The sequence below is a fragment of the Dermochelys coriacea genome, chromosome 1, assembly GCF_009764565.3.
Source record: "Dermochelys coriacea isolate rDerCor1 chromosome 1, rDerCor1.pri.v4, whole genome shotgun sequence".
Taxonomy (NCBI): domain Eukaryota; kingdom Metazoa; phylum Chordata; order Testudines; family Dermochelyidae; genus Dermochelys; species Dermochelys coriacea.
The window spans coordinates 296,240,293-296,256,633 of record NC_050068.2 but is presented as its reverse complement, the minus strand read 5'-3'; the positions used below and the strand labels follow the sequence as shown (position 1 = coordinate 296,256,633).

The following is a 16,341-nucleotide window of genomic DNA, read 5'->3' as shown; positions in this document are numbered from 1 at the left end:
GGAACCTCAGAGAGTACTTGATATTGTTGATATTGTTTAGTTGTAGAAAATCTATTTTCAGAACAAAATCCTGGCCCTATTGAAGTGAATGATAAAGCACTCTTTGACTTTAGTAGGGTCAAAATTACACTCTAGATATTTGGTATCTTTTGACGTGCACACACAGGGTTTTCAACAAGAAATTTTTTTGTTAAATTCATATACAAAATTACATTCTGCTGACCTATGTGATTCCTCTTATAGCAAATATAGGAGAAAAATGTCTATTTTGGTGCTTTTCACAGGTATACATTGCATATCAAGAAAGTTATGGGCATGGTTGGATCATGGCATCTACAGTGACTCATCCAATCCAAATGTAAATGTCACTCTCATTAATTAAACAACTGATAATACAATCAAGCATGTACTTGCTGGTCCCAGTCCTGCTGCCCTCACTCCTATAACTTCAGTGAAAGTAAAATCTGCAGGATTTGGCTCATACTGGAGACCCAAGAGTCAGGTGCTTTCAGCCATTTGAAAAGTGTAGATCTTTGAAATAACTAATACACATCTTGACATAAGTTGCTGCTTTTAAAAAAATTATTATTTTTAAAAAAATGTTCAAATTTAAAAACTCCCTCCTTCCCTTCCCTGCCAAAAAAAAAAATCCAACCCCACTACCCCTCCCCCCCCCAGTTTTTCCCCCTCAATACTTAAAGTACCACTTCTTAAAGGCCCATACTGCCTTTGTGTGGTTCCTGGAAGCTCCTAAAGGGTGTAAACCTGAGACATGTTGGTGAGCTGCAACTCCCATTCAAGTCAGGATCAGACTCAAAGACTCTAGTACTTCCGTTTCATTTCTGTGACTAAATATAAACTTAGGTTTTTTCCCTAGTATTTTTTCCCTTTCCCTCTTGGACTTAATAGACATTGTGGTTTGTTGGATTACCCACTCATCCAGAACCTTTCTCAGTTAATCAGATTCTTCTTCTCAAAACCATTTTTATAAAACATTGCAGTTCACAGTGACTTGACTCCAGAAAAGTATGAGCCATAAAATCTTGACAAATTTTTTGCTAGCCGATTGAAGGCCTTGCCCACGTTAGAGAATTTTGCTTTGATATGACTATATTGGTGTAGTTACACAGGAGCAAACTCCATATATAGGTGTGCTGCACCTCTGTAAAGCAAGTTACTGGAGTAAATTGTATTAATCATGTAAATAGTGTAAGCATTCATGTACAACTTTATTTTTTAGTTACTGCTTTTTTATTTAATGGATCTTGTTTGACTCTAATAGGACTATACTGAAATACCTGCATGATACTGAACCAGGTGACCTAGTGGTTTGAGTTGAAAGAGTTAAATTAATGTGGAAAGCATTGAAGGATGAGATAATTATATCCCAGTATCAGTCACATTTTCATTCTACAAAATAATAATTTCCCACTGCAAACTAAAATCTTAGTATTTGTGTTACTCACAAAACATATCTTAAGGCAGCATTAGTAGTTGTTTTACATTTCATTCTGTAGTCCTCTTTTTCCCATGATTTGTAACTTTTTCAAAAGTTTGCCCTTTGAAAACTTTCCAAGCTTGGTCTGCTCTTGAACGTGTTTTTTTGTTTTGTTTTTAAGTTAACTTAAGCAGCTGATCCAATTTAATTTTAAGTGGTTGCAAGTTGCTTGCCTTCTTTTAAAGAACAACTGAGACTTTCATGTGTTCAGAAAACTTGAAAGCATTTTTATTTAAAAGTTCAAACATAATCCTCAATGAGGAACGTGATTTTAATATTTGGAAAAAAATTATTTCAGAAATACTAAACTTACTATTATTTTGAAATTGGTGCCCTGAGCATGTTTTAGCATTTTCCTTAAGCAAAGAAGTGCTTGCGCACATGGTGCATGAGCGCACATCCCCCCCTCACCTAGGATGCACATCAACTGAAAAATAGATTAAGGGAGAATAGTTGGGAAAACCTTATTTGTTCCCAGATCATCTCAGTATTCTGAATAATGATAGGGAATGAATACTACAGCTAAGCGACCACCATTGAGAATTACACGTCGCTGATTGTTTGCATCAGCTGTATGATTCCTATTAATCATAAATGGGAGTGCTAGACAGGAAGATAGAGATTTACGGTAACTAGGTCCTAGCATGTCAAGGTCTTTAAAGGTTCGTGCCAAGACCTTGAAGCAGATACAGAACTCTGTGTAGACCTATTGCAGGTCATTGATCACCAGTGTAACACCGGTTTACAGGACTGCCTGTGAAACGGCTGCATGGGCAGGCTGCTGCATCTTGCAGTAGTTGCAGCTTCTGTGTGGCCTTTGTGGTCAAATCATTGCAGTAGTTCAGCACAGAGATGATGATGGCATGGATTACCAGGGCTAGGTCTCCTATTTGAAAGTGTAATTCATTTTTTATAAAGAGAATTAAGTAACATGGCAGGATTCAACACCCTTGGACAAGAGTACATTGCTATTCTGTTGAAGCATCTTGATGTCATATGCTTGAATCTTGCATAAAGATGCAGTCAATTTTTATTACTTTAAGGTCAACTCAAGTTGATTCTTACTAGTTCCACGCTGGGATATAAGCGGCTAGAATATTTGTGCAGGCAGGAAGAATTGAGGAGCTAAGACAGAGGGGTCAACCAAGCTTGAGAAAAAGCAAAATTTCTTCTTTGAGTGATTGTCTATATGTATGTGTCTGTATGTTGGTGCTCATGTGCCTCATGAACTTGAGATCAGAAGTATTTGGCCATCAGTGTCAATGGGCACCTGGCCTCATACCCTGGACATATCCTCCTCCCGGGGAAGAAGGGTGAAGTGGACCAACTTGTTTCTCAGTTCCTTCTTACTGTCCATGGCTCTGGTGGTTCCTATTCCTCCATTCCATCCTATCATAAAACCAGTTTCACGCCAGGTGTGCAAGTCATGGTTTATACTAGTGCAGTACATTTAGTCTAGCGGTTTGCACTAATACAGTTACACTAGTGGCTAACAACCTTGCCGGAGACATGTCCTCACACACATCTCATTACATCTTTGAAACAACTTGGCATGCATTTAAACAGAGTTGATTTAAAGCAAATCTGATCATTCAATAATAAATAAGCTATTGCCTTTTAAGACATGGATGTGGGGAGTTCTTAAAATGTATGTAGTTATACATTGTGTCTATGAATCTCTCTGTAGATGTAAGTAATTAATTAATCCTAACATTTAATTTTGTCAAAATGAACTTCTTTGGGAGAAGAGTGAGGAGAGAGCTCTCAAAAATATGAAACAAATTTGAAACCACTGAACTTCAGATGATCCTTTGTGTTGCCTGAGATGTTCAATTTTATAGGAAGAATCATCATTATATGTCAGCAAATTTATCTTTTTATTTCCTTTTCCACAGCATCAAGAGCAGCACAGCATGTTGCTCCACCACCAGGAATAGTAGAAATAGACAGTGAGAAATTTGCATGCCAGTGGTAAGTATACAGTTCCATTCAAATACTTTCTTGAGGAAGAAGAAAAACAACACAAAATATTAGCCACTTGACATGATACTTCAAACTAGTTGTTTTCTCTTTCTTAGAATATAATTTAATTCAATTATAAATCTAATCTTGCTCTAAAACTGTAGAGCAGCATTATCTAACTGAACAGTATTTTCATCTTGTGCTACTGTAGCTATACAAGAAAGTGTTTCTCAAATTTTGAAACTAGATTTCTGGAAGGCTGGGATTTCATCAGTGGGAGACTCAAGCAACCCAGGGAAGATGAAAGACCTTTTTTTCTCTGACCCCCCTGCCCCATACTTGCTTTAATATTTTTACTAGTTATAATGTATGTTTGTACATCCAATAGTCTAAAGAATTGATACCCAACTTGTAGCTCTCAAGTAGGGCTAGGGAGATTCCTCAAACTGGTGTTGACCTATACTTGTGTCTGCTCAAATTCTAAGTCTTGGGTTGATCAGTTCCTGAAACTCTTCTACTTCCAGCACTCCCCGCTTCCCTCTCAAAAATGATATGGGTTAATACGTTCACAAGATGGATCTAGTTATTGAATTGATTCAGATATTCATCTATACACAAATGTCTTTACAGTGAAGTAGGGAGCATTTTACAAGAAGCAGAGTGGTTCTACACTGAAAGTCTGTCATTTCACTTACAAGTTAAGCAAAGATTTTGACTGCACAGGAGTAGTTCCTGTGTAGATCCTAGCTGGTCAACTGATTTGCCTCCTCTGCTCCTGCTTGTAATTAGACACTTATATTGTGCTCTGTGTGAGCTATCATTAATGTAAGTTTTTGCTAGTTGATGCTAACATATGATGAGACTCTGAGCTTAGATACTTATTGATATAGTTAATACAGAAAACCTCAGATTAGAAGTTTTTAGCTAGAAAATAGCAGCTAGTATTTGAAATCTTCATAATCCAAAAAAAATCTCAAACTGCGTATTCGTCCTCTTAAACCTGCTTCTTCAGAAGCCCATAGTATACAGCTATGAATTCTACAGGTTATACTTGTACTATACTCTTTCTGCCTGGGAATTAGACAGTAGAGCAGTCCCACTGAGAGGTTAAGTAATAATGCAGGAACAGTGAGCAATCAGACTGTCTCCCCTGCTTCCCATGCTGTTGTTCTGCCAACGTCCAATCCTAGGAAGGGTAGAAAAGGAGCCACTGAAATCTTTCTGGCCCCCAAAACCAAAAAGGAATGATGCAGAATAGTCTCTCTTGCATTCAAGCAGGCAGGAATGGGCAGTGAAATCGGAGAAAGATTCCACAGATGCCACCTCTTATTCAGTAGTAGCCAGGATTTGGGGAACAAGAAAAACAATATTTTGTTGGAAGAAGTAGAAAAAGGCAACAGAATCACTGTGCTATGCTGCAGTTGTGTAACACCATCAGATGACAAAATGTAATTAAACAAATCATACAACGCAATTTCAGAATGATCTGTAGTGGTTATTTTTTGTCTGATTCTGTGCTAGGTAACAAAATGCTGGGTATTCTATAGTTATTTTTCTTTTTCTGAATTCTAAATGGAAATGAACCAACAAGATATAAAACAACAGGTGGCCCTGTACACAAGCCTAAAATATAATACTAACCATGATATTTTTTCCAATGTTTTTCTTGGAGTTGAAGAATGGGAAATAGGTTTAATGCAAACACAGATGAAAGAGACTAACATGAAGGGGTTTTTACCTCTAAAATCTGTTAGTAAGTTTTTGTCACTGTCTCTTACTGGGAGAAGTTGGAAAGTAGCAAGTCATAATGAAAGAATTTAGAAATATTGCTATCTCTTGGAAGCAGCAGAAGGACATGCTAAAGAGGGGCAATGTAGTAAAACTAATATTAAAACTAAAACCGTAATATCCCTAATATTATAAACCAACTGGGCCGGAATAAGGATCCCCTGCAAGGTAAGTGCACATCATGATCTAATCACCAACTCCCAAATCAAGATTATAAGATACAGAACATCTCTGACATTCATTGGTCACGGTGATACTGGTGTGTGTCATGGGAGGCTGACACTGTTTTTAATGACAATCTGGTTAGAGAAAACAGGAATATTGATTTTTTTTCATAATATCTATGCATTATTACACAGAATGTGGATTCAATTTTTGTAACTATAGTAAAAGTTTGGCAAAAAAAAAAGGCATAATGTTTACTGGTGTTGTATTCTCAATTCCCTGTAAGGTGCGAGGCTGCACAGCCTATTTAGCACAGCGCAGGCGCTCAAGGAACCCGCCTGGGGACCTGCTGCTGGAGGGACGCCCTTCCTCCGGCACCCCACCTAGTCTGGCCCCCAACCTGCTGTGACCGGGGCGCAGGGCACCCCTTCCACAGCCCCAACTCTGCTGCGGTGTGGCTGGAGTAGCCCGGACCCAGCCACAGACAGGGTGCCCAGACCTGCTGGGGCGGCACGGCCCCAGGTGCAGCCAAGGCAACACAGCCCTGGCCCAGACTTGCTGTGTGAGGAGCACCTATCCTGCAGCCCCAACCCCAGAGCTGCCGCTGCGGGGAGAAGCGCCTCTCCCCCACAGCCCAGGTGGTGCTGCTGCTGCCGGGAGAGAGAGCTGGGGGGAGTCCTCTCTCCCCACTGCAGCCCCTGAGTAACCCTCCTGTAGCGCAAACCCCTCATCCCAGGCCCCACTCCAGAGCTCACACCCCCAGACGGAGCCCCCCGCTGGAGCCCTCACACCCCAACCCTGTACCCCAGCCCTGAGCCCCTCATCCCCAGCCCCACCCCAGAGCCCGCACTCCCCAGCTGGAACCCTCACACTCCTACACCCCAACCTTCTGCCCCAGCCCTGAGCCCCTCATCCCTGGCCCCACCCCAGAGCCCGCATCACCAGTGGAGCCTTCACCCCCATCACATGAATTTTGTTATGTGCACCAATATGAAGGCGATGTGTCACACATCACCTCCGTATTGGTGCACATGACAAAATTCATTCTGCACGTGGGTGGGAAAAATTAGAGGGAACACTGGTTGTATTGGCTATGAAAGAAGACAACACTAAATTCTCTCATCTGCTTGCTTTCTCTTTAGAATTGCCAGTTAGATTCTGGTTATAGTACTTTTAGATGATGCTAAACAATAGAGAACACGGTGTGTTTTTTCAAATCCTATAGATGATATAGATTGTACTGCTGACAGTTTAAAAAATATATTGATACTCTTTGAGCCTGCATGGGCAGTGCAGATATTTTGGTGTTCTGTAGAGAGTTGTTGCTGTCTCCATTTGCTGTCAGAAAGGAACTGTTTTCCAACTTTCTGAGCTGGCATAGAGGATCTCAAAGAAATAAAAATTACCAGTTAAGGAAAATATCCTTTTTTTTTTTTTGGTTGGCTGTGCTTTTGTGGAGGTCCTTCAGGAACCACACATTGCTTCGCTCCCTGGGAATTTATTGATATTGCCTGGAGCATTGGCCAGAGCCGGTTGTTCGAGGACAACATGAGGCCTTCACCCTGCTTGCCTCCAGGGATGAATGTTCTGCCTCTGTAGCACTCCTATTCCCCTATGATCCTGGTAGTTCAGGGTAAGGTTGTTACTATATCTCTGATTTTCCTGTGTATTGCACTACATCTAGATAAACAGATTAGTCTGAAAAATTTATTTTGACTTGTAAGGTCAGCAAATTTTTGATGGAAATCTTTGATAGAAAATGAGTATGCAATGCTAAAGTATATCTGACTTTTGATCTAAAGTTTAAAAGGTATAGTTTGAAGTCTTTAAATTTATAATTTATTTAACTGATAGACACAGTTGGGTGGGGTGAGCAGATGATTAAGGATTATATGGCAGTGAGGAACTGAGCTGTTAATTTCCAGATATTCTAACATTTGTGGGTTATATGTAGTTTTTTTTTTCTTTTTCGTTTTTTTTTAAAGTTGTAGAATTTTGTAGAGAATATATAAAGTTGTTCTGGGGACTTCACTGAAACACATTTTCAGTCTGAAATTTTCTCAGATAAATTTTTGGTTTGTGAATATGTTACTAAGTCTTGCATATTATACATGTAAATAATAATTTTAACAGGATGTTATGTGATCGATTTTTGCCATGTATCTTTGTGCTTTTCCTTGTATTAACTTTGGGCATTGAGGTTTACATCGTGAAAGATAAAATTACGTTGTATTGAGGAGGTGTTTGATAGGAGAGTGCATTAAAATGCTGTTTTCAATATTTTAAATTAGCAGTGTTGTTATTGATTGTCCAAAATCCTTTACTCAGCCAGAGAGTAGCATTTCAACCCTTTAAAAAGTAATGTCCATGTTGCAGTGTGTTTCATCATTTATTTTTCTTTCTTCATTTTTAGGTTGAATGCACATTTTGAGGTGAATTCAGATTGCTCAGTCTCTCGAGCGGAAATGTACTCTGAATACCTCTCAACCTGCAGTAAATTAGCTCGAGGTGGAATCCTAACATCAACTGGATTTTATAAATGTCTTCGGTAAGGTGAAAAGTCTATAGAAGAATAAACAGGAAAGTGTGGATGTCTAATGCTAATCTGCAACTTCAAACTTCTTTAGGGGAATACCTACTCTCAAATGAGTTTTAAAGACTGCTCTGATCTGTTAGCAGTTGGAATTTTAAGTAAAAAAAAAAAGTTTGATAGTTCAATGCAATTATTTTGTTCTTTGTAAAATCTTTGTTAGAGCTTGCTATATGTGTTTGGCCATATATTACTTCCACTTCTAGCTTTTGGGGGTTACAGTTTTCATTTCTCTTGTCCATTGGAAATGCTAATTCTGGTGAACCTCTCAGTCCCCAAGGAGGTAGTCTTCTAAAAAAAAGCATCTGAGCATCTCACTCTGGTGAGAAGACACATGACAGACTGCATCTCTGCAGAAACAGAGACAGATGCTCTCATGAAATATTAGCCATTGAAAAATACTCTTCTTTTTGAAAAATAGAATGGAGACTTCCCATGCCCATTCCTTCTCTTTTTGGCAGAGGTTGAATCCTAACTGACTAACATTAGTATCCTAGGATCTAGATTTTTGCAGTTGGGTACACAATGAAGTATTTCACTTCTTGTTTTTGTATATATGTTTGTCTTTGTCCTCTCTGCATACAGAACAGAGTCAATGTGCTAAAAATGAAAAGAAAGAGGGAAAAAAAATAACACTGTGAAAGGACTGAATTTTTGTTATGTATATAGCTGTATGTTTGTGTTTGGCAGAACTGTCTTTCCAAATCACACAGTGAAGAGAGTAGAGGATCCAAATAACAACGGGCAGGCACATATACACGTAGTAGGAGTTAAAAGGAGAGCTATACCACTTCCCATTCAGATGTACTATCAGCAACAACCAACTTCTGCTACCCCTGTCATCCGGGTTGATTCTATTCCTGATGTATCTCCATCTCCTTCACCAGCAGGTTCTTTATCTTTTACATTATATTTTATGTGGCAGCCATTTTTGTTGCTTCTGAAACTACAGTAAAACAAAGTAAACTTCAGTGAAAAGTAATTTTTTTGTTCAGTGCTTTATAGTGTTGGATGATAGTGTTACTAAGTAGTATCTGGGTAGATACTGCCTAGCATTTGACACCTAATCCCTAAATTTGCAAGTCACCAGCAAGCTACTCTTATGTCCACTACTAATCCGGACATGCTATAGCTGAGTTCAGAAACTACTTCACTTGGCTGTAATGATAATTTCAAATTTGGGATTTTTGATTCTTTATATTTGTGTGTTTTGCTTTGAGGTGCGGGGTTGGGACTGTTTTGGTTTGGTTTGGATTTTTGCATTCAGACTTCTGATTTTTTTTATTTTATTTGGGTCAACAGGAATCCCACATGGACCACAAAGTGTAGGAAACCATTTTCAGAGGACCCCAGTTAACAACCAGTCTTCAAATCTGACAGCAACACAGATGTCTTTTCCAATTCAAGGTGTTCACACTGTGGCACAGACTGTTTCTAGAATTCCACAAAATCCTTCAGTTCACACACAGCAACAACAAAACGCTACTGTGACTGTCATTCAGAATAAAACTCCAATTTCCTGTGAGGTAGTCAAGGCCACAGTAATACAGAGCTCGGTTTCCCAATCTGCAGTTCCTGTTACTATTGCTGTAGGTGGAGCAGCACAAGCTTCTAATCAAAATCACAGCAGTGCAGGACCACAACCATCTGTTGCTGTTGTCAGTTCTCAGACATTGCTTCACCACCAACCTGTAATTCAACAACAGTCTCCACTACATGCAGTGGTACCAGGACAGATACCTTCAGGCACTCCTGTTACAGTAATTCAACAAGCTGTACCTCAGGGTCATATATTTGGCAGAGTACAGAACCTACCAGCATGCACTTCAGCAGTTTCACAGGGTCAACAGTTAATCACTACATCATCACAACCTTTGCAAACTTCATCTCAGCAGCCCTCTGCTGGTAACCAGCAACAAGAGACAGTCATCATAGCACCCCAACAATATGTCACGACCTCTGCATCCAATATTGTTTCTGCCACTACAGTACAGAATTTCCAAGTTGCAGCTGGGCAGGTGGTTACTATTGCTGGTGTCCAAAATCCACAAACTTCTAGGGTAGGGTTTCAGAATATTGCACCAAAGCCTCTACCTTCTCAGCAAGTCCCACCTACAGTGGTACAACAACCCATGCAGCAACAGCCACCACCATCCCAACAAAGTGTAGTGATTGTAAGCCAGCCAGCTCAGCAAGGTCAAACATATGCACCAGCCATTCACCAAATTGTGCTAACTAATCCAGCTTCTCTTCCAGCTGGGCAAACTGTCCAGTTGACTGGACAACCAAACATAACTCCATCTTCCTCACCATCTCCTGGACCAGTTACAAATAACCAGGTTCCTACAGTAATGTCATCTCCATCTACTACTCAGTCACAAGGACCCCCTCCTACTGTCAGCCAGATGCTTTCCGTGAAGAGGCAGCAACAGCAGCAACATTCACCTGCGTCATCACAACAACAGGTACAAGTACAAGTCCAGCAACAACAACCGGTACAAATGCAAGTTCAGCCACAGCAAGCTAATGCAGGAGTTGGTCAGCCTTCGTCTGGAGAATCTAGTCTGATAAAACAGCTGCTTCTTCCAAAACGAGGCCCTTCAACTCCTGGTGGTAAGCTTATACTCCCAGCTCCACAGATTCCTCCACCTAACAATGCAAGAGCTCCTAGCCCTCAGGTGGTTTATCAGGTGGCCAATAACCAAGCACCAAGTTTTGGAGTTCAAGGACAGTCTCCAGCTCAGCAGCTATTAGTTGGACAGCAAAATGTTCAGCTGGTCCAGAGCGCAATCCAGCCCCAAGGGGCAGTACAAACTGTACCCATTTCTAATCTACAAATATTGCCAGGCCAGTTGATCTCAAATAGCCCAGCAACCATTTTCCAAGGGACTTCTGGCAACCAGGTTACCATAACAGTTGTGCCAAATACTAGTTTTGCTACTGCAACTGTGAGTCAGGGAAATACAACTCAGCTCATTGCTCCTGCAGGAATCTCAATGAGTGGAACACAGACAGGAGTTGGGCTTCAGGTGCAAACACTTCCAACTACTCAAGCACCTCCAGCTGGACAATCACCATGTGCTGCTGCTCCTCCATTCAAAGGTGATAAAATAATTTGCCAAAAGGAGGAAGAAGCAAAGGAAGCAACAGGTTTACATGTTCATGAACGTAAAATTGAAGTTATGGAAAATCCCTCTTGCCGAAGAGGAGCTGCGAACACCAGTAATGGGGATGCAAAGGAAAATGATATGCAGGTGGGAAGTCTTTTAAATGGGAGAAAGTATAATGACTCCAGTCTACCTCCTTCTAACTCAGGGAAAACTCAGAATGAGGCCAATCAGTGCTCACAAGTCAGTAACGGGCCATCATTAGAATTGGGTGAGAATGGAGCTCCTGGAAAGCAGAACTTTGAACAAATGGACACACAGGAAATTAAAAGTGATTTGAAGAAGCCCCTAGTTAATGGAATCTGTGATTTTGATAAAGGAGATGGTTCTCATTTGAGCAAAAACATTCCAAATCACAAAACTTCCAATCATGTAGGAAATGGTGAGATCTCTCCAGTGGAACAAGGGAATTCAGATGTCATGCAGCAAGAGACTGCCAAAGGTGATCAAGGGGAAAGGATTTCTAATGGACCTGTATTAACTTTGAGTAGTTCACCTGTTGTAAGCGGTACACAGGAAGCTGCAAAACTGTTAACCCAGCAACTTAGTGGTACCAACACTGATTTACCTAATGGACCTTTAGCTTCAAGTTTGAATTCAGATGTGCCTCAGCAACGCCCAAGTGTAGTTGTCTCACCACAATCTACAGCCTCTGTTATACAGGGGCATCAAATCATAGCAGTTCCACACTCAGGACCTAGAGTGTCCCAGTCTACCCTGTCATCTGAAGTTCGGTCTACTAATGGCACAGCAGAATGCAAAACTGTAAAACGGCCAGCAGAGGATAATGATAGGGAAACTGTTCCAGGAATTCCAAATAAAGTAGGAGTTAGAATTGTTACAATCAGTGACCCCAACAATGCAGGTTGCAGTGCAACTATGGTTGCTGTGCCAGCTGGAGCGGATCCAAGCACTGTAGCTAAAGTAGCAATAGAAAGTGCTGTTCAACAAAAGCAGCAGCATCCAACAACATATATACAAAGCATTGTCACACAGGTAGGTTAAGCAAACTTTTTGTGTTTATTTTACTAAATGTGGTTTGTAAAAGAAACAGATGTGTCAAAATGTAAATTTGCTTTTCCGATATTATCCCCCATGTGGGATTTCAAATCTTCATAAAATCGTTGTTAGTGTGCTCCTACTTAAGCTGTTCTGATACTTCTCATTCTGTTTTTGATGCCAGTTATAGTAGTATAGTTTAAATTTATTTAAAAGGATTAAAGTCTAACAAGTTGCAACTTGATTATGCATCAAGGGAAAACCCCATGTGTTTACTTTTCTGTTATTTAATTGTTTTGTTATTTTGAAAGTTAAAAATAGTCCTTTATATTTTAGAATCTTAAAATTATTAGTTTTATCATTTCTTGCTCTCCGAGTTGTCCATATCTTGCCTTCTCACTTAGAATAGGTGTTCTATTAGGTGGCAGTCTCTACTTTTGTGTAGTGTTTTATATTTTGTTCTTAGACATTTTGTTAGTAGCTTACATAAGTATATTTCTGAGGAGTGAATTTCAAATGATTATTTCTGTATAGATATTATAAAATGTCTCAGTTGATTATACTTCTACCACTGTCTTTGAGCTTACTGAAAAAAGTTAGTTTTTGGGTTTGGAGATCCGTAAAGGATAATAAATGTTTCAGGTTAAGTTTACTCCAGTCAGTAGAAAATCATGTTTGTCTATTGGTCAAAAAGGATGCTGTTTCTTTCCACTGTAGGTTCTGATTCTGCAGTCCTATCTGATGGACTCTACACACGCATAATAATCTGTTGCATGGATCAGGTTGGAGGATAGGGCCCTTAGTTTCTTTTTGAGATTAAACTTTATTTACCTTTATAAATGCAAGCTTCCTTGTACCTCACCACCAGTGTAGGCTATAGTATGTGTCTGTTCTTAATGTGACATTTAGCACCTACTGTACTATTGTAAATAGGAGTATTCCAGTTTGTACATCTCAGTACCATTTTCCAGGAAAATTCCTGATTATATTCAAAATTCTTACATTCTCTAGTTATTTTAGCACAGCATATGGTCAGAAAATCCCTTAATTTCATGTATGGAGAATTCATTTTAAGAAACTGTTTCATATTCTGAATTAGAGCAAAAGAGATATTCACTAATTTGAGGGTGGTAAGAGGAAGACAGATTGTGGAAAGAGAAGGAAAAATCAGAAATCTTTGTTTGGGTTAGTGTTCTTAGGCATTGAGTTAAGAAACTTTTTTTACTTGATACTCATTCATTTTTAGTATTTAGTAAATGTAGACTTATGGACACAAACAGAGCTATAACTAGAATCCACTTAAGCGGATACCTGCTTAATCAGGGTGGTACTGCACTGTCATCAAGTTAGACTTCTACTGAAATCTGTCTGATGCCTTAACTCTTTACCTGAAGAGATTTCTTGTCTAATGATGAATAATTTTCTTTTAACTCTGAGAATACATGCTACTTTGTGAAAATTTTGCAATTCTAAATGAAAATCAAATACGTATATTCTGATTGACACATGATCTTTGATTTGAATAAAAGTTGTTTGATGACAAAAGAAAATTGCCAATGTGCAGCATAAGGGTTCACCAGATTTTGGTAAGTAATATCTTTTCCCCAAAATGGATACATTAGCTATGCATTGCTTAGAGTACAGCGTGTGGGTGGTTTGTGCAGTTTGGGTTTGTTTTTGTTGTTGTTGTTTTTGTTTTTTTGAGTACCCTCCTTGAAGATCCTATGAATATAGTAGAAGTGTCTTATCAAGAATTGACCTGATAGTTTTTAACTAAAATAATTGACTGTGGATATTTATTCCCTAGATACATAGCTGATCTGAATTAGAAAATGTTTCTCAGAACTGTTAATAGACAGTCATTCTTTCAGATTGTTGAGGAAGAGAGTGAGAGAAAAATATGTATGATTTTTTTCCCATTTGAAATATATTACCTGTGGTTCTGCCATACTACTGCTATACACTTTAAAAAAAAAAATCCTTTCTTGAGCTAGTTTTTATTCTTCTGCCTCATTCTTAAGGCTAATATTTCGTCACGGATATTTTTAGTAAAAGTCATGGGCAATAATGAAAAATTCACAAAAGCCCATGACCTGTCCCTGACTTTTACTAAAAATATCCATGACAAAATGGGGAGCCTGTGCAGTTCCAGGGGTCCTCTCTGCTGGAGGCTCTAAGTTGCAGGAGGCACAGCCTCCTGGGGTGACAGGGGAGCGACCAGGAGGTCTGGAGGTCCCCCCTGGCACCCATGGAGAGGGAGAGCTCTGGGAGCTCACCCTGCCACCCGCGGAGGTGGCTGGGAGCTGTGGGGATCCCCCCTGCCACCCATGGAGGTAGAGAGCTGCTGGGGGTCCCCCCACCTCTCGGGGTAGCCAGGAACTCTGGGGGTCCCCCTGGGTAACATGGAGGCGGAGAGCTGTGGGGTCCCCACTGCTGCCCACAGGGGTGGCTGGGAACTGTGGGGGTGCCCCCTGCCTCCCACGGGGCAGCCGGGAGCTGCGGGGGGGTCCACCTGCTGGCACTGGCTAACATCACGGAAGTCTTTGGAAGTCACGCATTTCATGACCTCTGTGACTTACTCATTCTCATTTCCCCCATTATTCCCTACTGCATTTCTCCAACTTTCCACAGAATCATGCTGCCAACCGCCTTTGTCAAGTGAGATAAAGGAATACACAAAACTTCCACTGAAGCTTCTATTAGTTTCTTTGTTTATCGACCAAACTAACTCAAAAGATGATTTGCTAAAAAGAGGCTAAAATAGGGAAAGAACACATTAAAAATTACTTAGACAAGTTAGATGTCTTCAAGTCACCAGGGCCTCATGAAATACATCCTAGCATACTCAAGAAGGTGACTGAAGAGATATCTGAGCCGTTAGTGATTATCTTTGAAAAGTCTTGGAAGATGAGATTCCAGAGCATTGGAAAAGGGCAAATATAGTGCCCATCCATAAAAAGGACATAAGGACAACCTGGGGAATTACAGACCAGTCAGCTTAACTTCTGTACCCGGAAAGATAATGGACCAAATAATTAAGCAATCAACTTGCAAACACCTAGAAGATAAGGTGATAGGTAATAGTCCACATGGATTTGTCAAGAACAAATTGTGTCAAACCAACCAAATAGCTTTCTTTTACATGGTAATAAGCGTTGTGGATAGCGGGAAAGCGATAAGACATGGTATATCTTGACTTTAGTAAGGGTTTTGAAACGTTTGCACATGACCTCATAAACAAACTAGGGATATACAAACTAGATGGAGCTAATATAAGGTGGGTACATAACTGTTTGGAAAACTGTTCCCAGAGAGTAGTTATCAGTGGTTCACAGTTGAACTGGAAGGGCATATCTAGTGGGGTCCCACAGGGATCAGTTCTGGGTCTGGTTCTGTTCAGTATCTTCAGTGTTTTAGATAATGGCATAGAGAGTACACTTACAAAGTTTGTGGACACCACAAGCTGGGAGGGGTTGCAAGTGCTTCGGAGGACAGGATTCAAATTCAAAATGATGTGGACAAACTGGAGAAGTAAACTGGTCTGAAGTAAAAAGGATTAAATTTAATAAGGACAAATGCAAAGTATTCCAATTAGGAAGGAACAGTCAGTTGCACGCATACTAAATGGGAAATGATTGCCTAGGAAGGAGTATTGCAGAACGGGATTTAGGGGACAGAGTAGATCACAAGCTAAATATGAGTCAACATTGTAACACTGTTGCAAAAAAAGCAAACATTATTCTGGGATGTATTAGCAGAAGTGTTGTAAGCAAAACACAAGAAGTAATTCTTCCGTTCTACTCCGCACTGATTAGGCCTCAACTGGAGTATTGTGTCCAGTTCTGGATGCCTCATTTCAGGAAAGATGGGGACAAATTGGAAAAAGTCCAGAGAAGAGTAACAAAAATGATTACAGAAAACGTGACCTATGAAGGAGAAGCGGAAAGCGGCACGGGCCACAGGGACGTGCTAGCCGCCGCTTCCTGCAGCTCCAATTGGCCGGGAATGGTGAACCGTGGCCACTGGGAGCTGCGGGGGGCTGTGCCTGCGGACAGTCAATGTAAACAAAATGTCTCGCGGCCTGCCAGCTGATTACCCTGATGGGCTGCATGCTGAAGGTTGACGACCCCTGTTCTAGGCTTTACAGTGACACACAGAGTAACAATCCTGGA

The 16,341-nt window shown here is 40.3% G+C and overlaps 1 protein-coding gene across 4 annotated transcripts in view; it reads left to right on the top strand.

Annotated features, from left to right (window-relative positions):
- Positions 1-16,341, top strand: part of ARID2 (AT-rich interaction domain 2) — a 191,671-nt gene that overhangs the window by 116,663 nt on the left and 58,667 nt on the right. For all 4 annotated transcript variants that reach the window (XM_043494343.1, XM_043494338.1, XM_038405654.2 and 1 more), the window contains 4 exons: positions 3,394-3,469; positions 7,827-7,961; positions 8,694-8,893; positions 9,306-12,166. In XM_043494343.1, coding sequence (XP_043350278.1) covers positions 3,394-3,469; positions 7,827-7,961; positions 8,694-8,893; positions 9,306-12,166 — 3,272 coding nt within the window. The remainder of the gene's footprint in view (positions 1-3,393; positions 3,470-7,826; positions 7,962-8,693; positions 8,894-9,305; positions 12,167-16,341) is intronic.